The sequence below is a fragment of the Sus scrofa genome, chromosome 6 (genome assembly GCF_054392235.1).
Source record: "Sus scrofa isolate SSC_HxYL_T2T_F1_AM1 chromosome 6, Sscrofa_HxYL_maternal_Yorkshire_Landrace_v2.0, whole genome shotgun sequence".
Lineage (NCBI taxonomy): Eukaryota > Metazoa > Chordata > Mammalia > Artiodactyla > Suidae > Sus > Sus scrofa.
This window is the reverse complement of record NC_139388.1, coordinates 10805155-10826214: the sequence shown is the minus strand read 5'-3', so window position 1 is coordinate 10826214 and position 21060 is coordinate 10805155. Positions and strand designations below refer to the sequence as shown.

The 21060-nt window shown below is 46.5% G+C and overlaps 2 protein-coding genes across 8 annotated transcripts in view; one reads left to right on the top strand and one right to left on the bottom strand.

Moving 5' to 3' along the window:
• LOC110260909 (uncharacterized) overlaps window positions 1-21060 on the bottom strand; it is a 255762-nt gene that overhangs the window by 86369 nt on the left and 148333 nt on the right. For 5 of the 6 annotated variants that reach the window (XR_014805397.1, XR_014805399.1, XR_014805398.1 and 2 more), the window contains 2 exons: window positions 4660-4757; window positions 2133-2221 (listed from right to left, as the gene is read on the bottom strand). Coding sequence is in view for 2 of the 6 variants with exons in the window: in XM_084959526.1 (XP_084815652.1) it covers window positions 2133-2221; window positions 4660-4757 (187 nt within the window). In the remaining 4 variants the exon portion in view is untranslated. The remainder of the gene's footprint in view (window positions 1-2132; window positions 2222-4659; window positions 4758-21060) is intronic. The other variant, XR_014805401.1, reaches the window with a different exon arrangement.
• VAT1L (vesicle amine transport 1 like) overlaps window positions 1-21060 on the top strand; it is a 161495-nt gene that overhangs the window by 56706 nt on the left and 83729 nt on the right. Inside the window, exons 4-5 of one of the 2 annotated variants that reach the window (XR_014805396.1) lie at window positions 11427-13257; window positions 18567-19008. Coding sequence is in view for 1 of the 2 variants with exons in the window: in XM_003126850.7 (XP_003126898.3) it covers window positions 11427-11569 (143 nt within the window). In the remaining variant the exon portion in view is untranslated. Of the gene's footprint in view, window positions 1-11426; window positions 13258-18566; window positions 19009-21060 lie in introns of those variants that run through there. The other variant, XM_003126850.7, reaches the window with a different exon arrangement.

The following is a 21060-nucleotide window of genomic DNA, read 5'->3' as shown; positions in this document are numbered from 1 at the left end:
CTTAGAAGGAATCGGAGGCTCCAGTAGCTTAGGTAACAGCTCTAGGACAGAAGCAGGATGGGGTCTGGGAGCTCTAGCTTGCTCTGCCACCTCGGATGGGTCGCATTTCTATTTCACTGTTTTGGTGTCAGAACAGAGAACTTGGGCTTCAAGATGAGGAGGCTTGGGTTTAAATCCCAGCATTTCCTGTTGCTAGTACTTAGCCTTTCTGAGCCTCAGTTTCCAGTTACTAGCAGGAGCACCTCGATCCTTCTGAGCCTGAATTCGTAATGGGAGTGTGACACAGGGAGGGTAAAATGAGCATGTGTCAGGTACGAGCCTGGCACAGGGCTTGACAATGAGCCACTGGCTGGAAGACACGGTTCTCCTTCCCTCTCTTCTCTTAACCTCCAGACACCCTCCTATCCTGCAGTGTGGGGCAGTGGTTAAGATTCTGGATACTAGAGCCTGGCGACATGGGTTCAAATCTAGTCTCTGTTGTTGCTGTGCAACTTTGGGTGGTTTATGTAACTTCTCTGTGCCTGTGTTCTTTCTTCTGGAAAATGAGGCAAGGGGTTCAGGACGCATATTGAATGAGCTGATGTTTGCAGAGCATGGGGAACTCTGTCTGGCACACAGGAAGTTCGGTGCAGATGAGGCTGGATAAATAAATCTTTTCACCACTTGGTCCTGTTTCTCACCAGAGAGGCTCTGCAATGAGCTCGGGGCAGCTGGAGCAGAGGGAAAGTTGAAATATTCACCTTGTCGTTAATTATGAGCAGAGCTGTGCCTGGCTGGAAAACCTGGGTACTGAGCAGCCCAGCTAAGGCCTCAGGAACAGAGAGGCTGAACTTCTCCAGACATCCAGAGCTTCAGACCCTGCTAATGCGGGGGCGGGGGGCGGGGGGTAGTATTTTTCTCTTCTTGGATCCTTGAGTCACAGATGACTGGGTTGGTCAGGCCCTCACCAGGGATCACAGATGACTGGGTTGGTCATGCCCTCACCAGGATCCCGCATACGAAACCCACAGGCTCCAATGTCAACCTCAACGAGCGAAGGAGGAAAGAATGATGACCAGTGTGGTAATTGACCAAACCAGAAGAAGGACACTTGACAGAGCACTGGGTCTCAGCACAGCCAGCCCATTAGAACTGCCCAGAGCACTGGAGTTCCCTGGTGGTGCAGCGGATTAAGGATCTGGCATTGTCACTGCAGCTGCTCAGGTGCCTGCTATGGCACGCGTTCAATCCCTGGCCCAGGAATTTTCACATGGCTTGTGCTCAGCCAAACAAACAAAAATGTACCCAGGGAACTTATATAATACACACTAAGAACCAGGGCCCACCCTGGTTTGAAATAAAACATCTGGAGTTCCCGTCGTGGCGCAGTGGTTAACGAATCTGACTAGGAACCATGAGGTTGCGGGTTTGATCCCTGGCCTTGCTCAGTGGGTTAAGGATCCAGTGTTGCCGTGAGCTGTGGTGTAGGTTGAGACATGGCTCAGATCCCGCGTTGCTGTAGGCCGGTGGCTACAGCTCTGATTCGACCCCTAGCCTGGGAACTTCCATATGCCACAGGAATGGCCCTAGAAAAGGCAAAAAGACAAAAAAATAAAAATAAAAATAAAAATAAAAATAAACATCTGATATTAAGATATTCTGGGCATCACGGGGGCCTCAGCATCTGAGTCATGCAGAGTGGAGGGATGCTATGAAGGATGAGCTCTTTCAGTGGTTCTCAGCTTGCGCTACATCAGAATCTCCTGGAAGGCCTGTTCACACGCGGTGTGCCAGGCCCCACCCCCAGAGGTTCTGATTCTGCAGGTCTGGGGCGGGGCCTGAAAACCTGCATCTCTAACAAGTCTCCAGATGCCACTGGTTCTGGCACCACACATGGAGAAGCTGTGACCTGTATAAGAGATGCAACAAATAAATAAAAGAGAATGGCTACCAAATCTTCCCAAAGAATGTGCCTACTGCTTTTTTAGATTAAAAAAGAGGCGGGGGGGAAGCCTACCACAGCTCATGGCAACGCCAGATCCCTCTGACCCACTAAGAAAGGCCAGGGACCAAACCAGCAACCTCACGGATACTAGTCGGATTTGCCTCCGCTGAGCCACAGCGGAGCTCCCTGGTTTTCCCTTGTATCTCACCTCTCAGTTGCGTCCCCCTGCAGCTTCTTGCTGTTGACATTCTTGGCACACACGTGTTTCAGGGAGTGTCGTGTGTAGTTCAAGAGTTTCTGCAGTGACAAACAAGACAAAGAAGAGAAGCTGACTGATTTCGAGAGCGAGCGAGCTGAGAAAACAGAGAATGTTCTTTGCTGTCTTTGAGGCCGGCTCACACGGACCAGCCCACGCAGCAGGATTTGAATTTCCCCTCCTTTCAACGGAGTCAAGTGCATTGTGGAGCAGGCAAATGACAGCACTGATCTGGGGTGGGGGTGGGGAAGTTTCTAAACCTGTGTCTGAGTCCCAGCGTGGGAGTCTGTCTTCTCATACGAAAACCTAAGGAGGGCTCACGTGTTCGACGGGCTAGATTTTGTGACAGCACGCATGTACCTCTCCTAGTCCATGGGCCTCTCGGCATTGATGAGGGTGAAAAGGGAAGCTGCTGCCAGTTCTTTGGAGGAAACCAGCTGACCTCAGGCATCTTGCCGGTACCTCCTCAAGGTCATTCTTTTCCATTCTCTGACCACATGCCTAGTCTGTGGTTTCCAGGAGCTGTGTAGAAGTGAAAACTGCTCTTGGAAGGGATAAACAGGATTCTGTTTTCGAAGTGATCTCGGAAGTGGTCAGGTTAGCAATAGAAAATTCCATCGTTGGCCAAACCCGGGGTCGAAGTCTCCTTGGGAGTCCTTTCAAATAGATTTTCTTCAGACCAGCTAAGACCCAGACAGTGTGATCTAAAAATCATGGAACTGGAGAGACCACAGGGGTCTCATGTCCAAGGTCCCATTTTCTCTAGTCTTCCGCCTGTGCCCACATGGTCTTGAATGCACGCCCCTTATTCTCCACACATTGCAAGACTGCAGGGCACTAGTGCGGTCTTATCCAGCGGTTCAGTGGTTGGAACTGGTGTTCTCACCCTATGGGTTCTTTATATGACAATACTTTTTTTTTTTTTTTTTTTTAATGGCTACGCTCATGCCATATGGAAGCTCCCGGGCCAGGGATTAAATCCAAGCTGCAGCTTCAACCTGTGGCAAGGCTGGATCCTTTCATCCACTGGACAAGGAATCAAACTAGCGCCTCCTCAGCAACCTGAGCCACTGCAAGCGGATTCTTAACCCACTGCACCACAGTGGGAACGCCTATATAACTGTGCTTCGCATGGTATATTTATTTCATTAATATCCATTGCCTCTAGAGGAGTGCAAGCTGCAAGATGACAGGCACCGTTTATATCGTGTTCACTTTTATCTTTCCAAGACCTCTCGTAGTGTCCGATTCATTAAAGGCACTCAGGAAATAGCCCTGTAATGATGGGATGAATGACAATGAAGTGACAGAGAGGCTGAGATTCAAAGGATGACTAGGAATCAACCAAGAGAAAAAACAGGGAAGAACCCTGCAGGCAGTGGATGATGTGGGTGCAAAGGTCCTGTGGTGAGAAGGTGGCACTTAGGAAGGACTGAGCATTCTTCCATATAATCAATGCAGAGTTCTGGATGAGAAATACGTCTGGAGAAGGAGATAATATCTGCATCAGAGAGGCCCTTTTAAGCCATCCGTTCTTTGTCTCCTTCTCATTGGAGGCTTTGGTACTGAGATACTGAATCCTGAATCTGGGAAGGGCCTCTGCCTATATTCCCATTTAGTGGGTAGCCAGGCTCAGGGCAGTTATGTTCAAAACTGCTGTTGAATGAGCACTGAGTATGTAGCAGGCAGTGTACAAAGCCTTTTCTGTAGATGTCTCCGCTCCTCTAATCCTCCGTCTGCCATGCCCAGCTTTTCTGGAAGAGACTCTTGTGTTGAACTGCCAGTCTGTCGATAAGATCAAATTGCAGGGACCCCCTTGGGAGGTTGGGGCTACTAGATGCAAACCATTACATATAGGGTGGGTAAACAATAAGATCTAACTGTTTGGCACAGGGAACTGTATTCAGTACCCTTGGGATAAACCATGGAAAAGAATGTATATATGTGTATCAAGGAATCATTTTGCTGTGCAGCAGAAATTAACACAACACTATACGCCAACTGTATTTCAATTTGAAAAAATTAAAATGAAAAAATGTCAGGGACTTCCCCCCTTCCCCCAAACAGCTCCCTTGTAAATACTGGCCATTGATTTCCCACAGACTGAAGGAACCCCAGCAGCTGTGGAATTAAGACTGAGCTGGTTGAAGTCTGTTTACCTATCTAAACCTGAGACAGAGCTATCCAGAGTGGGTCAATGCAGGCTTCCAGATTAATGTCAAGGACTCATGGTTTTCCCTAAGTCTTCCATGTCAGCAACTTGAATGCTCAGCAGGATGTATAAAAAAGATTAACAGCAGAGTGGCCGTGGGGTCCAGGACAGCTGAGTCTGACCCCAGCCTTTTCACATAGCAGCTACATAACACTGGACAGGTTCCTCTCCCTTTCTGAATCCCCATTTTCAGGTTTAAAAGGGACACCAAAAAATGTATTCTAAAAGTGGCTTAAAGGTATTGAGCAAAGCACTTTAGTTCAGTACCTGGCACAGTGTGAGCGGAAGGAACGACAGATGCCGGTTCTGCTGTACTGTTAGCCACAGGGCAGACAGGCAGAGGCCTGCTGCGGAGTTCTCACATTCTGCAGAGGGAAGGGAAAATCAATTAAAAAGCAAGTACATGCAAATCTCCATTTACAGCTGTTGCTGGGAGACTGGATTGTCTTGTTCATTTTATGTTCCGGGTCTGCAGGTAAATTGCAAAATCCTTTTTATTGAAAATTCACTCCGTCTTCTCCAAATGTCTATTGAGTCCGTGCTATTTGCAAGGCACGTGGGAGAGACGAGGATAAATTAGATGCTGATCTTGCATCCACCTTGGGAGTTGGAGAAGGGAGGATACAGATTTTCTGTAAATGTGAGAGGGAGCGCTTTCCTGCTTAAATACAGGATGCTGAGCATTATTTACTTTAGAAAATCACTGAGGATCTTGCAAGGGCCTCTCATTGCCCGAGTGAATTAATAGAGAGTTCAATGAGGGGGTGGAATGCCGTGAAAAGATGTGCACTGAACTTGGGTTTACTACAGCATTGCTTATATATAACATAAACTATGAGATATATACTAATTGTATATTATGCTACTTATATGTGCATGTATATGATACATGCACAAATAATATTATTTATGCTAGTTATATATTACAACTGGAATATATACTAATATATATACTAATTATATATTATATGAAATATTAATTATATATATACATATAATAGTTATAATAGGTTATTCTAATTATATATACAGTTGGCCCTCAGTATCTACAGGGGATTGGGTCCCAGGACCATCTGGCCCCCACCCCACCTGCACGCCAAAATCCAAGGAGGATCAAGTCTCTTATAAAATTGTGTAGACAGAGTTCTCTTCGTGGTTCGGCAGTTAATGAACACGACTAGGATCCATGAGGATGCAGGTGCAATTCCTTGGCCTCGCTCAGTGGGCTAAGGATCTGGCATTGCCGTGAGCTCTGGTGTAGGTCACAGATGTGGCTTGGATCTTGTATTAGCGTGGCTTTGGTATAGGCCAGCAGCTGTAGCTCTGATTCAGCCCCTAGCCTGGGAACTTCCATATGCCATGGGTGCAGCCCTAAAAAAAAAAAAAATCATGTAGTGTCTACATATAACCTATGCATACCCTCTTGTATACTTTAAAATCATCTCAAGATTAATTATAATACCTAATACAATGTAACTGTATGTAAATAGTTGCTGGCACGCAGCAAATTCACATTTTGCTTTTGGAACTTTCTGGAACTTTTTCCTCCTGAATATTTTTGAACCACAGTTTGTTGAGTTCACAGATGCAGAATTCATGTATAAGGAGGACTGACTGTAATTATATATTTATGTATTACATATTATATATAATGTTCATATATTACATATTAGGTAGCAATATAAATATATAAGTAAACCAGTTACTTATTTCATTTTTCTATCACATGTATCTTTCTCTGTAAAATGGAAATGGTAGCATTCCCTTGTGGTGCAGTGGGGTAAGGATCCAGTGTTGTCATGCTGCTGTAGTGCAGATTCAATCACTGGCCCAGGAACTTCCAGATGCCACAGGTGCAGCCAAAAATAAATAAATTAACTAAATGTAAATGGTACAATTCTACTTGGGCCAGAGACTAGATATGCCACTTAAATCTATGCACAAAGCTAAAGAACATAGAAATTTGCAAAATGAGGAGGGGCATTCCCCATTACAGCAAAACCCCTCTCGTTTCTTGTGCATCCATTCCACAAATTTTACCAAACATCTGCTCGTGCCATGGGGTATAGAGCCATGGGGCTCATAGATGGGTCAGGCAGCAACCACTAAAGACTGTGGTGGCTACTGTCCTGGAGGAAAGTCAATGGTGGCACAAAAAGAGGCCAATGACTCTGCCTGGGATGCTGGGAAGGATTTCAAGAAGAGGAGATGCCTCAGGCAGAGTGGCTGTGATGTGTAGAAGAGAGTGGAAGGGCATGATAGGTAGGGGAAAGCATTTGGGAAAACCAGCACTGATGTAAAACAGCGTGATATGTTCTGCTGAATAGATGATGGATATGCTCCCGCTGCTGACAGAATCATAATGATACCAAGAAAAGCAGTATAAGAGTCCCAGTAATAATGATAGCAAATACGCATTGTGCATTCACTATTCTAAGACCAAGGATGCATTGTGTCATATAATCCCACAACAATCTTAGAGCTTCTATGCACCATATATAATGCATATTGAGACAAGTGACAAACACATTACTCAAGGTTGTCAGCTAGTAAGTACAGCACACTGTACCCCAGTGGCCTTGGCCCAGGTACCTAACCTCTGTAAACCTCAGCTCCTTCCTCAGTGAAATAAGGTTGGAGGCTCAGTCTGAGAATGACACGGGACGAGGGCCATGGAGAATGTCAGTGATGACTCAAGTCTGTGGAGTGTTAGGGGGTGGATATTGAAAAGTGGGGGGGGCAGTCATGTTAGTTAGATAGCAGAGGGCTGGCCTTGTGCATTTCAGAATGAGGGCCATTACTGGCACTGGGAAGCTCTGAAACACGTGGGGGAATGCCTGGTGTGTTTGAGAGAAGCCACTCTGCCCACAGTGTGAAGGGCACCTGGATGCACCCAGGCTGGTCAGAAGAGCTGCTGAGTGGAAACAACATCAGTGCTGAGCGATTGGATGTGGGGGTGAGGGAGGAGGAGGGGTCCAGAATGACCTCCAGATTCCTGGCTTTAGCCATGGGGGAACAGTGCAGTTCCATCCGCAGAGGCAGGAAGTGCAGTGCGAGAAATGTTAGGAATTGAACCAGGTCTGCCCCACCTTCATCCAGCTGTTGAAGTCCTAACACCTCCCCTGGTTTGGAGGGAGGGTCTTCCTGGAAGTAAGCAAGTTAAATGAGGTCATGAGGATGAGTTCTAATCCAGTATGACTGCTGTCTGTATAAAAAAGGGAAATGTGGATGAAAGTGGGCAGACAGGGAAGCCCATGCAAAGAGACCCTGGGGAGAAGACCGCTATCTGCAAGCCAAGGAGAGAATCCGGGATTGGATCCCTACCTCACAGCCATTAGGAGCCGGCCCTGCCAACACCTTGATTTCAGCCTGCTATCTTCCAGAACCCTGAAACGATACATTTCTGTTAACACGCCCAGTCTGTGGTACTTTGCTATAGCCGCCCTAGCAAATTATTATGGGGGTAACTCATTTAGAGACATCCATGAGCTGTGTTTTAGGTGAGCTGAATCTGCTGTGTTGTTTCAGGATAGCCAGGTGAAGACAGATGCCAACGTGGTGGTTCAAATATGGGTCTCGGTGGGTCTGAAGATAGAAATGAAGGTGTATCTGTTGTTTTCTGCCACTCAGCAGCAACTATAGGACAGGGTGACTAGGTAGCACATAGTAAGAATTTGGGAAAGAGTTGAGTGGATAAATGGCGCATTTGCCTAAGGACAGAAGGCAGGAGGAACTATGTGGGGATGGGAACTAGTTCTAAGTACCCATCCCAGCACCAAAGAGGCTAGTTCAAGCTTCCTGGAAGAATTTTCGAGAATAGTCACATTGTTTGCTGATATTTATACTCACTAGGAAGGAGAGTCGCTTCTTTGTTCTCTAACACTGGGGGAAATAAAGAAATTAACCAAATACCAAAGCTATTCTTAGAGCAGAGAACTATAGCCTGTCTGGACTCGCAGGTTCATGCCCCTGTTCTGAAATGTGGACCTCCAAGTGAGCATGTCAGTCATGTGTCTATTTCAGGTAGCAACTTAAAAGCCTGCTTAGCTTAAAATGTCAAAATAAGGAGACAGCAAGCCATGATAGAAAATGGCATAACTGGAAGTCAGACGACCTTGCTTTCAGCCTCAGGTCTGCCTCTGAAGAACTAGGTCACCTTAACCTTTCCGAGTCCCCCCCCCCCCCACCCTCATCTATAAAACAATGATGGGGGGGCGGGTAACTGGATGATCTTGCACCTTTGACATTCTCTGTTTCTCACAATGTTGCCTTTAATTGCAAATGTTGGGAAGAATCATATTTCCACAAACGGACCTGCCAGTCCGATTTAGTCCACAGACATGAAGACATGTAAATAAAGTGAGAGGTAGTAATTCCTATCATGGATGGCTTTGGTAGAATAATTGCCCTCCTTAATGATTTCTGCCTCCTTGAGATGATAGATGGAAGACTGGAAAGAGACACTACATGGTCTCTTTAAGTTTTATTGTTTTTTCTTTTGGCTGCACCTGCTGCAGAGGGAAGTTCCTGGGCCAGGGATTGAACCCCCTCCACAGCAGAAACCCACCACTGCAGTGACAATTCTTGATCCTTAACCCACTGTGCTACAGGCGAACACCAGTACTTGGGTTGTTTTTTTTTTCTTTTTTTTTTTCTTTTTTGGCCACCCCAAATCATATGGAGTTCCTGGGTCAGGAATCAGATCTGAGCTGCAGTTGTGACCTAGCCGCTGCTGTGGCAACACCAGATCCTTTAACCCACTGCCCCAGGCTGGGGATCGAACCTGTGTCCTGACTCTGTAGAGACACGGCCAATCCCATTGTGCCACAGTGTGAACTCCCAGTATTTGGATTTATTTTTTTATTATTATTATTTTTTTTTGTCTTTTTGCCATTTCTTGGGCCGCTCCTGCGGCATATGGAGGTTCCCGGGCTAGGGGTCGAATCGGAGCTGTAGCTGCCAGCCTATGCCAGAGCCACAGCAACGCAGGATCCGAGCCGCGTCTGTGACCTACACCACAGCTCACGGCAACGCCGGAACCTTGACCCACTGAGCAAGGGCAGGGATCGATCCCGCAACCTCATGGTTCCTAGTCGGATTCGTTAACCACTGCGCCACGACGGGAACTCCCAATATTTGGATTTAGAATCTCTTTTTTTTTCTTTCTTTGGCTGTACCTGGGGCATATGGAAGTTCCAGGGCCAGGGATCAAATCTGGGCCACAGCTGCAACCTACACCACAGCAGCAGCAATGCCAGATCCTTAACTCACTGTGCCACAAGGGAATTCCAGTACTTGGTTTTATTTTTTGTCTATTCTTTTTACAGCTGCACCTGTGGCATATGCAAGTTCCCGGGCTAGGGGTCGAATTGGAGCTGCAGCTGCAGGCCTGTGCCACAGCCACAGAAATACCAGATCTGAGCCACATCTGTGACCTATGCTGCAGCTTGCAGTAATGCTGGATCCTTAACCCACTGAGCGAGGCCAGGGATTGAACCCACATCCTCATGGGTTCTTAACCTGCTGAGCCACAACGGGAACTCCCAGTATGTGGTTTTAGAATCTTGGGGGGGGGGTGGCTACACTTATGGCATATGGACGTTTCTGGGCCAAGGATCGAATCCAAGCCATAGCTTCGACTTGCGCCACAGCTGTGGCAATGCCAGATCCTTAACCCATTGCACCACAGCAGAAGCTCCTGGTTTTAGAATCTTAATTCTTGCACCTTAATTAGCACAAAACTTGGGTTTTTTGGAAGGTTTCTGAAGGCACATGATCAATGTATTTTATCCAATAACTTAAATTTCCAACCATACTGCAAAAGAATATGGGAAGATTACCTATTCCTAACAACATCTGTGATTTCTCTTGGACCATTGATGTTTAAACATCACCCACTGGCCTTTTCTTTAAATCCTGGACACCTCAGCCCTGGATAGAATAAGCCTGGAAGAGGTACAAATGATTAAGATTGAGTACGTGTTAAGTTATGTTTTGTGGCGGGTGCTGGACCTGTGTTACATGTTGCCTCATTAACACCCCCTGTAACAGATGCTGTCTTCCCTGCACTCAACTCACTGTGCCGAAGGATGCTTACTTAGGGGTCCTCACTGGCTGTGGGAGCATGGTTGGCACCCAAGGACAAGCCAGATGTGCCTAAGAGTTACTGTTGAAGAAGCAAGCCTCAGTCCCTATCAGGGGGATAGTTGGTGGATAAATACCCCAGCTTCCTCACCACTTGGTGGGGATGACTAACATGTATGGTGATTTTTTGGTTTTGGGGGTTTTTTTGAACCACAGTGTTCAATGGCTTGATGTGGATCTCAGTTCCAAGACCAGGGGTTGAACCCGGTTGCAGCAGTGACAGCATTGAATCCTAACCACTAGGCCACCAGGGAACTCCCCTCCAAGGTGTATTCCACACTTGCCCACGGAGTTTGTTAGAGGGATTGAGTTCCAGTTACTGTGGATGATGACTTGATAACACACCCCTTAGTGGCTGCCTTCTACTTCTATCTTGATACCCTGGTATTTCCTGTGATCAAATTCCAGGTAAAGGACTTGCTCTCAAATCTTTGCCTCAGAATCTGCTTCCAGGGAACCCAAACTAAGACTTCTTCCCAGGTCCCTAGGGAGGAGGTGATATTAGTGCTAATTTCTAGGTGGAGAGCCTGAGGCTGTGCGGTTAAATAATTGTTGTTACGTCTTAGTATTGGGGTTTTTTGGACTCACTTTCCTCTACACCAGTGGTTCTCAATCAAGGGAGATTTTGGTCTCTCAGGGGACCTTTTGAAATGTCTGGAGATATTTTAAGATGTCAGAACTGGAGGAGGATGCTGGTACCCAGAGATGGAGGCCAGGGATGCTGCCAAACATCTTAAAAATGCACAGTTCAGCCCCCGCGACAAAGACAAATCCAGCCAAGACAGGCCAATGGCGGCAAGGCTGACAAATCCTGCTTCTCACCTAGTAAGACTGGCTTCTGGATGGTAGCCCTCCTGGAGTGTGACTTGTCTGTGGTGTTTCACTTCCAGGGCCAAGCTGTGGCTCAGCTGTGCTCCACTGTCCCCAATGTGACTGTCTTTGGGACGGCTTCTACCTTCAAGCATGAAGCCATCAAAGACTCTGTGACCCACCTCTTTGACAGAAATGCAGACTACGTGCAGGAAGTGAAAAGGTAAGATGCTTGCTCTAAGGAGCACCAGGACCAGCCTTTCTTTGTTGCCCACGCTCTTTGTTGGCCACACTCATGGCATGTGGAAGTTCCTGGGCTAGGGATAGAACCCACGCCACAGCAGTGACCTGGGTCGCTGCACTGACAATGCTGGATCCTTAACCTGCTGCACCACAAGGGAACTCCACGCTTGGGTCTCTCTTAAAGAACAAGAGCATTCATTTAGAAGAGGGCTCGTAATAGTAATAAACATATATATCACTAGCTCTGTGCTATTTCACACGCAGTCACTCATCTAATCTCTCAGCAACCTTACTATTATCCCATTTGTGGAGGATAAACCCAAGAAACAGTTGAGTAACTTGCAAAGCTGAGTTGTGAGAACTGCCATTACACGGCCTCAATACAGAGACGGTCGTTTCCCACTCATTCACCTCACAGCCCCGGGGAATGGGGGCCCCGACCTGGCGGTGACTGGGAGCCACCAAAGGACCAAAGTGGTGCCATGGATCAGATGAGGGGTCTTCACCAGTCACTGGTGCTGCATAAAGAAGGAATGGGAGGGGGGAGGCTGGAGGCAGGGACATCAGTCAGCTGGCTGCTGTCATCACCCAGGGCGGGGGACAGTGGTTGACAGCCTGATCCATGTCCCACCTGTGATCCTGATGCTACTGATCGCAGCTGCGTGTGTGTTTCAACACAGGAAACGAAGGAACACCCAGCTGCCGCCACACTATTAGATGGTGTGTGTGTCTCACTCCTGTTGACTCTCAGAGTTAAAGGCTGATTCTCAGGCTCCGTTCCCACTCCCAGCTTCTGTTGGGGGGGGGGGGAGTTCAGTGATGTCCCAGAGCCCCAGTTTTTGTATTTTTCATTCTCCAGCACAAAATTGTAAGGTACAAAGGAATTAGGTTGTCCAGCTGGCATGATAACAGGGAAACGATTTTCTCCAAATCGCAGATGAAGAGATGAAACACTGAACGGCTGGAGGATGGGCCATCTAGTTGTTTGAAGTGAGAGGTTTAGTTATTAGACCAGGTTCGGTGAAACCTGGGGAGTTTCTTGGAAAGGAGCGTCTTCAGATGGTGTGAATTTTCAGATTTGTTTTTAGATTTGGAACGCGGAGATTTGCATCTCATTTAAAGTTGCCCCACTGTGTCCCATTGGGATGTGAAATGAGAGCGTTAAAGCTAGATATTAGAAATTCGCCACCCGTTGATCAGATGCGCAGAGGCTGCAGGCATGTTTTAAAGACTTCCAAAAGGTGCTTGGCCTGCTTTGGGGGCCTTCGGTTAGTCCCTCCTTCCTTTAGCTTGCATCTCTTCAGCTGTGGTTGGAAAATGAACCACCACTGTCCCTCACCCACCTTCTCGTTCATCCTCTTGAGTGATATTTCTGCAAGCATCTTTCTTCTATTCCTGCCCCGACCTGCTTCATACGCACTGAGTGTTTGTGATGGGCCACGTACTCAGCTAGAGCCAGAGACCCAGCTAAAACCACCTTGAGAATCACTGTCTTGGAGCCCAGAGTCTCATTGGGGAAGAAGAGAAAAAAATAACTTTTTTTTTTTTTTTTTGTCTTTTTAGGATCACACCCATGGCATACAGAGGTTCCCAGGCTAGGGGTCAAATCAGAGCTGCAGCTGCTGGCCAACACCACAGCCACAGCACTGCAGGATCCCAGCTGCATCTGTGACCTACACCACAGCTCACAACAACGCCGGATCCTTGACCCGCTGCGCAAGGTCAGGGATCGAACCTGCATCCTCATGGATGCTAATCAGATTTGCTTCCACTGAGCCATGACGGCAACTCCAAAAATACTTTTAAAAATTCATTGACTTTCACTTTTGGTATGTGCCCTGGTGGAGAAATGCAAGGTTCCCTTGAATATAAGGAATCAGACTCATCATCCGTCAGAGGGAGATTTGGGCTGAGAATTAAGGCAGGAGAATGTGGCTGAACAAGAGCATTTCTCTCTTTCTTTTCTTTTTTGCTGCACATGTGACATGGGAACGTTTCGGGCCAGAGATTGGACCTGCGCCACAGCAGTGACCTGAGCCACAGTGGTGGCAATGCTGGCTCTTTAACCTGCTGAGCCACTGGGGAACTCCCTGGAGGAGCACTTCTGACCAAGGAAGATGGCATGTGCCAAGGCCTGGGGTCAGGAAAGGCTTGGGAAATTCCAGAATCTGAAAGGAGGCCAGTGCAGTTGGAGGATGTGGTTGGGGGTGTGGGGGGAAGTGGGAGATGGGGGTCAGGAGATGGCTTCACTCCTAAAGAAGTGACACTGCATAACCAGGGGGCGTCTGCTGTTCCCATTTCCCGTGTGGCTGAGCCATTCCCTTGCCCCCTCACGGCCCTTGACCGACTGCTGTTTGCCCCTGAGTCAGTGATCTGATATGAAAAGAGCAGAAGGTAACAGCACCTGAGACCACCTCTCCCTGCCACCTTCTTCCCTGTGTTTTTAAGGAGAGATCCTGGGATTAGCCTAAAAATGACTGGGAAGCCACAAATAAGTTTATACTCTCTGTCCCACTAATCCTCCTCTCAGGAAGTAAGCCAAAAGAAGATTAAAAAAAAAAACAAAAACAATGGGTACCCGCTGCCTGTTGCAGAGCCAAGCACCGCTTCTGCTTCACTGGAGGCGCTCAGTGTGTGCCTGCAGGATGAATTACAGCATTGCCTATAATAGCGAAAATTCTGAACCAGCCCCCATTATCAACAGAAGGGAAACAGTTCGGTAGGTTATGCTACGCCCACGCGCTTGAGTATTATGCAGCCCCTAAAAAAAAAAAAAATGATAATTATGAAGACTCTGGCAGAAAATGAAAAAAGTACCCATGGTAGCATATTGAGTGAAAAAAGCAGAATGCCAAATTCCAGCTACAGTGTGATCACAGCTTTGTATAAATTCTTGGCGCGTAAGGACATAAAATGAAAGGAAAGGGGGAGAAAAAAATCCACCCACTGAGATGCAATAGGAGAGGAAGGCAGATTTTTCTTTCTTTGCTGATCACGGATACCGTTTGTTACATTATGTGTGTGTAATAAACTTGAAAAAATAATAACATAAAATTTCTTGGGATGAAAAATTCTTTTATCAACCAGTCGGTTGGTAAGCTTCTTTTGAACGTGTTTGCAGCCTAGAGCCAGGCATTATAAAGGGAATGGGGCAAAAGAATTATGGATAAGACAGACCTCGTCTTTATGTCACTCACCCCTTTTCTGTTAGGGAGGAGAGAGGTGAGTGTGCTTGAAACCAAGCAGAAGAGTTAGAAGCCTTGAATTGTGTGCTTCTGGCTGTAAGGGCTTTAAAAATTAAGTGGAGGGAAAGATGAGAGAATGTGCCAAGGTGGGTGGCCCCTCGGGGGGTGGAGTGGGGACGATTCCAGCAGGTAGAGCGAGGCAGGGACTGAGTCCCAGGCAAGACCAGCAGGCACTGGACAAAGTGATGAGGCCACCAGGCCTTGTCAGTCTCCCACTGTGCTGCTGGTTTCACTTAGACCATTGTACGTGCAGGACAAAAGATGCTCATCTTCCAGATGAAGAAACTGAGACCTAGTGGAAATTAATAAGAGTCTAACGACCAGAAGAGAAGAGAGGGAGAGACATCAAGAAAGGAGTCCTAGAGGTGGTATTGCTAAGGGCATCAATAGTGAACTTTTACTAAACAGCCTACTGTGTGCCAGGCACCAAGCTGGGCACCTTGAGATCGCCTCATTCCTCCATCACAAGCTTGGAGGTGATGGTTAAAGCTATGGCACAGGAGTCCTCTTGTGGCACAGTGGGTTAAGGGTCTGACATTGTCATTGCAGTGGCGTGGGTCCCTGCTGTGGCACAGGTTCGATCCCTGGCCTGGGAACGTCCGCATGCCATGGGCACAGCAGAAAGAAACATAGGAAAAAAGCTATGGCACAGATGAGTTCTCAGAGCAAAGGGAATTCCAAACAAGAAGAAATGCATGTGGAGCCAAGGATCCAACTGGAAATCAAGGTGACAGTGAAGGGGGACAAAGTCGAAGAGTTTCTCCCTCAGTACTGGCTCTGTCAGACCTGCCACCACTCAAGGGAAATTCTTCATGGATCCGAGTGGATGGAAAACAGGGAGGCGGCATTCTCAGTAAAGGAGCAAGGGGTGGGGGACCAAGGAAGGACAGCCACCAAAGTCTCGGATCAGCAATCCCAAAATACCAGGCTGCTGAATTTGGCCCAGAGCATCTCTGAGCTGGGTCTATTTGTGTTTGCTTTTTAAATCAGCAGACATTTAAGACAGTGTGAGGAGGCAGAACAGGAACTGTTGGCTTTAACCGTCTGCCCCTACTCTCTCTGTTTTTATATAATTATGACTACATATATGCAGACAAGGCAGACACTTTCAGAAATGGGGGAGGCGCTAAGAAATTAGGATGGCCTCTGTGCCTCTGATGGGCTCCCTAGCTCTGCTTGTGATATTCCATCATCATGCCTCTAAAAGATGCTACTAAGGTGCTTTTCAACATCCCAAGGCTACTTGTGGGGCCTGGAGCATTTTAAATAGACCCACTGAATCTGGTTCAGTCTGATTCACTGATTAGACTTGCAATGACTAAATGGAGGATGGAATGCTTTTCAATTTTGCAACTTTTACCTGAAGGGATGTTGCTGGCCTCAAAGGGAGCCATGTCTGCTTAAAGGTTTGACTTCTACCAAGTGTCATCATCCTCAGAGCCCCAGGAGTGACACCTGCCTCTACCCAGCTTCTCTTCCTCAGAATTCATCTCCTCCCCCTCTGTTTGTCCTGCTTCACCACTAACCTTCGAATGGATGCACTGACAGCAGTAGGGAGAGAAGTTGTAGAGGTCGTGGCTTATTGGACCCCTGAGCTTGGGCAGACCTTGTCTTGCCTGATTTAGTTATAGAAATGCTGAGAAAGTTGTGGGGGGAATAAGTGGCCTGAATATGCAGGAAACTTGCAGCATCTCCTTCTAGTGTGAATTCCAAGGGTGTGCCACCCCCACTGGGACATAGACGTGGCAGTGGTGGTCACTCCCAGCTGGCCACAGCCCACCTGATAAAACCCTGCTCCATCTCTGGGGCCCTCACATGGTTACCCATTGTGATGGATCAAACTAGGGTCCCCACATTCCCTAGAGATGCCCAAGTGATCCCATTCAGCCTCAGTTTCCTCACCCATCAAATGGGTATAATGCTGGCCCCAAGTCACAGGATTGGCATGAGGCATCATGGGATAAGATTTAGGAAGCACTCAGGGCAGGCACATAGTAGGAACTCTTGAATGTGGGACTTTAGGAAGAGCTAGGTCAGAATGTATGGAGCAGTTAGTGGCAGGTGAGGATAGGGAAGTGGGCAGAGCTCATGGTCATACGTTGCTGTGAGCCTGGCCAGTGAACCAGAGTCCAGAGGATAGAGCGACAGGCTGAGGCAGGCCAGCTAATAAAAGGAGATGTGATTGGCAGTTTTTCAGGGAGAATGTGGACCTGCAAGCAGAATACAGATGTGAGGAGGAGAGGATGGGCGGGTCCATCAGGGATACCCTGGCAGGTGTGCACAGCCTTGAGTTGGGAGGCTGCCCCTGAGCACAGGTGGCATCCTGCAGGCAAAGGGAAGGGTCCTGGGGAAGTGAAGTTCACTGGGAGGACTTGCTGGCCCGGGAGGGCTGGCTACGAAAACCAAAGCAGGACCTCACTTCCACAGGAGGGAGCAAATTTGGCAAAAAAGGACCTAGTCAAAGTGAGAAAGCTGGGTATGTAGCTATCCAGCCCACAATACAAGGTGGGGACCTGATCAGTGGGTGGGAGGCCCAGCCTCTAGCCCCCCAATAGCATCTGTGCTTTACCTCCCACCGTCCTTTCCAAGCCTCACTGCACGGCAAGCTTGCTCACATTTTCTTTATTCCAGTCTTCCTGTTTCTCAAGGCTCCTCCCAGCTGGGGTGTTTGCACATGCTGTTCCCTCTGCCTGGAACACTGTTCCCATCACTCTTCCTCCCTAGCTCCTCCACCTGCCACTCATCACTTCCCCAGGGATGCCTTCTCTGGCAGCCCTGATTAGGTAAATCCTCAATTTAAATGGTCTTATTGTACCTTTGGGGCAGTACACCCCATTCAATTTCAATTTAATTTTTATTTGTGTAAATATTGGTTAGTGACTGCCTAAAGGTCCAAAAGTGAATAAGTCAAATCTGTTTGGGTGTACCATGATACTCCCAATGCCTAGTGCAGTACCAGTGCTAAATATTTACTGAGCAAATTAATGATTTTAGAAAATCTGCTTGGCTTCTGAGTAACTATTTGGAAGAGTGATTTTCAAAGTATGGAGCTAGAATATTCAGCATCAGCATCTGGAAACTTCTTAGAAATGCAGATCCTTGGGCCCCACCCCAGACCAAGCAAATCAGAGTGAGGAGGAGGGGAAGTGGGAGAGCAAACTTTATTCTGTGTGTTTAATGAGCCCCCCCGGTCATTCCGACACACACTTAGGTTTGAGGTCCACTGGCCTAATTCCCGGGTTCTGAATTTACACATGGGACTTGAGAAGACACCTATGAGTCCTCTCTGTTGGGTGGGAAACTAAGCTGATAATTTGGAAGAACTTTTATAATGGACTGGATTTTGGACAAGACCAGAGGGCATTTGAAGGGCACAGTGACATGAAGACTCAGCTACCAGGAGATGATTTAAATAAATGGAATGATACCATGTGCTCTTGGTTTGGAAGAATTAATATTGTTAGAATGGCCATATTCCACAAAGTTATTTATAGATTTAATGCAATCCCTATCAAATTACCCATGACATTTTTCAGAGAACTAGACAAAGAATCCTCAAATTTCTATGGAATCATAAAAGACCCAGAATTGCCAAAGCAATCCTGAAGAAAAGGAGAAAAGTTGGAGTTCCCATTGTAGCTCAGTGGTGAACGAACCCAGCTAGCATCCATGAGGACACATGTTTGATCCCTGGCCTCAATCAGTGGGTTAAGGATCTGGCATTGCTGTGAGCTGTGGTATAGGTCACAGACACAGCTTGGATCCCGAGCTGCTATGGCTGTGGTGTAAGGCAGTGGCTATAGCTCCAATTGGACCCCTAGCCTAGGAACCTCCATATGCCACGGGTGCAGCCCTAAATAGACAAAAAGAGAAGAAGAAGAAGAAAAGAAAAGAACAAAGTATAAGGCATAACCCTCTCAAACATCAGACAATATCACAAAGCTATAGAAATCAAAAGAGTGTGGTACTGGCACAGAAGCAGACATATGGATCAATGGAACAAAACAGAGAATCCAGAAATACACCCTCATACCTGAAGTCAATTAATCTTCAACAAAGGAGGCAAGATATAAAATGGGAAAAAGGCAATTGTTTCGGCTAGTTGTGCTGAGAAAATTGGACAGCTGCAACGAATGAAGTTAGAACACACCCTCTAACTATACACAAAAATAAATTCTAAATAGCTTAAAGACTTACATTTAAGACATGACACCATAAAACTCCTTGGAGAGATTACAGGCAAAACAGTCTCTGACCTAAATTGTACCAATGTTTTAAGTGAGTCTCCTAAGGCAATAGAAATAAAAACAAAAATAAACAAATAGGACCTAATCAAGCTTACAAGCTTTTGCACAGCAAAGGAAATCATAAACAAAATGAAAAGACACCCTACATAATGGGAGCTATTTATAAATGATGTGACCACAAGGGCTTAATTTGAAAAATATATACAAACAACTCATACAACTAACAACGACAACAAAAACAAACAACCGAGTAAAAAATGGGCAGAAGACCTAAATAGACATTTTTCCAAAGAAGAAATACAAATAGGCAATGGGCACATGAAAAATGCTCAAGATCTCTAATTATTAGAGAATTGCAAATAAAAACTACAATAAGGTACCACCTCAAACTGGTTAGAATAGCAATCATCAAAAAGTCTGCAAATAACAATCACTGGAGGAGTTCCCCCTGTGGTGCAGTGGGTTAAGATGACTGCAACAGCTCAGGTCTCTACAGAGGTATGGGTTTGATCTACAGACCAGCATAGTGGGTTAAAGGATCTGGCACAGGTTGTAGTTGTGGCTCAGATTCAATCCTTGGCCCAAGAACCTCCATATGCCTCAGGTGTGGCCATTAAAAAAAATGCTGGAGAGGATGTGGAGAAAAGGGAACACTCCTACACTATTGGTGGGAATGTAAGTTGGTACACCCACTATGGAAAACAGTATGGAGGTTCTCTTCAGAAAACTAAGGGTGTAGTTACCATATGATCCAGTAATTCCACTCCTGGGCATATATCCAGACAAAACTAAGTTTAAAAAATACATGTACCTCTATGTTTGCAGCAGCACTAGTCACAATAGCCAAGACATAGAAACAACCTAAATGTGCATCACACATTCCTAAAAGAATGGATAAAGATGTGGTATATATATACAAAGGAATACTACTGAGCCATAAAAAAGAACAAATAAATGCCATTTTCAGCAACACAGATGGACCTAGAGATTACCATACTAAGTGGAGTAAGTCACAAAGAGGAAGACAAATACCATATGATAGAAGCTATATGTGGAATCTAAAATATGACATAAATGAACCAATCCATGAAACAGAAACAGACTCACAGACAAGGAGAACAGACTAGTGGTGGCTGAGGGGGTTGGGGAGTTATGGAGTGGAGGTTGGAGTTAGCAGGTATGTGCTACTATACATGGAAGGGAGAAACAACAAGGTCCTAGGATATAGCACAGAGACCTATATTCACTGTCCCATGGTAAACCATGATGGAAAGGAATATTTTTGAAAAAGAGTGTGTATATGTATGTATAACTGAATCACTTTGCTGTATGGCAGGAAAAAGACTCAGCTGTCAGGGCTGTGGGGCTGTCAACTTGGTGTGTGAACCCAGAAGATGCAGGTGCAGTTTCCCAGCTGGTGATCCTCTGGACACATCTGTTGACGTCATTTAGCTGCAGTGCCTGAACTTGGTTGGGGGATGAGGGTGCTAGTAAAAACACTAAGCTCTAAGCTAAGATAATCCTGCAAACTCACAAATAAGAGGAAATGCCGTTCTTGTCTGAGCAGAGCAGGACCCAGCCACAACTGGGAACTCTGTAGGCAGGAATATTTTCTCTTCAATCCCCAGAGCCTTCCTAATCTACAGCCTCCTCCTCCATAATATATTTTTAACAGTGGAAGCCCAGTAGATGTGTGTGTTAAGTGTATGAGTAGCTCAGTTAATTAAAGTGTAAATAAATGAATGGGAAAAGGGATTTTTTTCCTAATAGAGTACAGATGTAGACTCCCTCTACTCTGGAACCTTCCATCTCTGTAGGAAGATTCTCACTACTTAAACCTCTTCCTCGAAGATTATGTTTTAGGTTGAACCTGGAGATTGGACAAATAGAAGTTTGCAAGTTAAATTAACACGCCTTTACAGCTTTGCTGAGGAGGGAGGTGGACAGGGGAGAAAACCAACCTCTGCTAGACCAGAGGC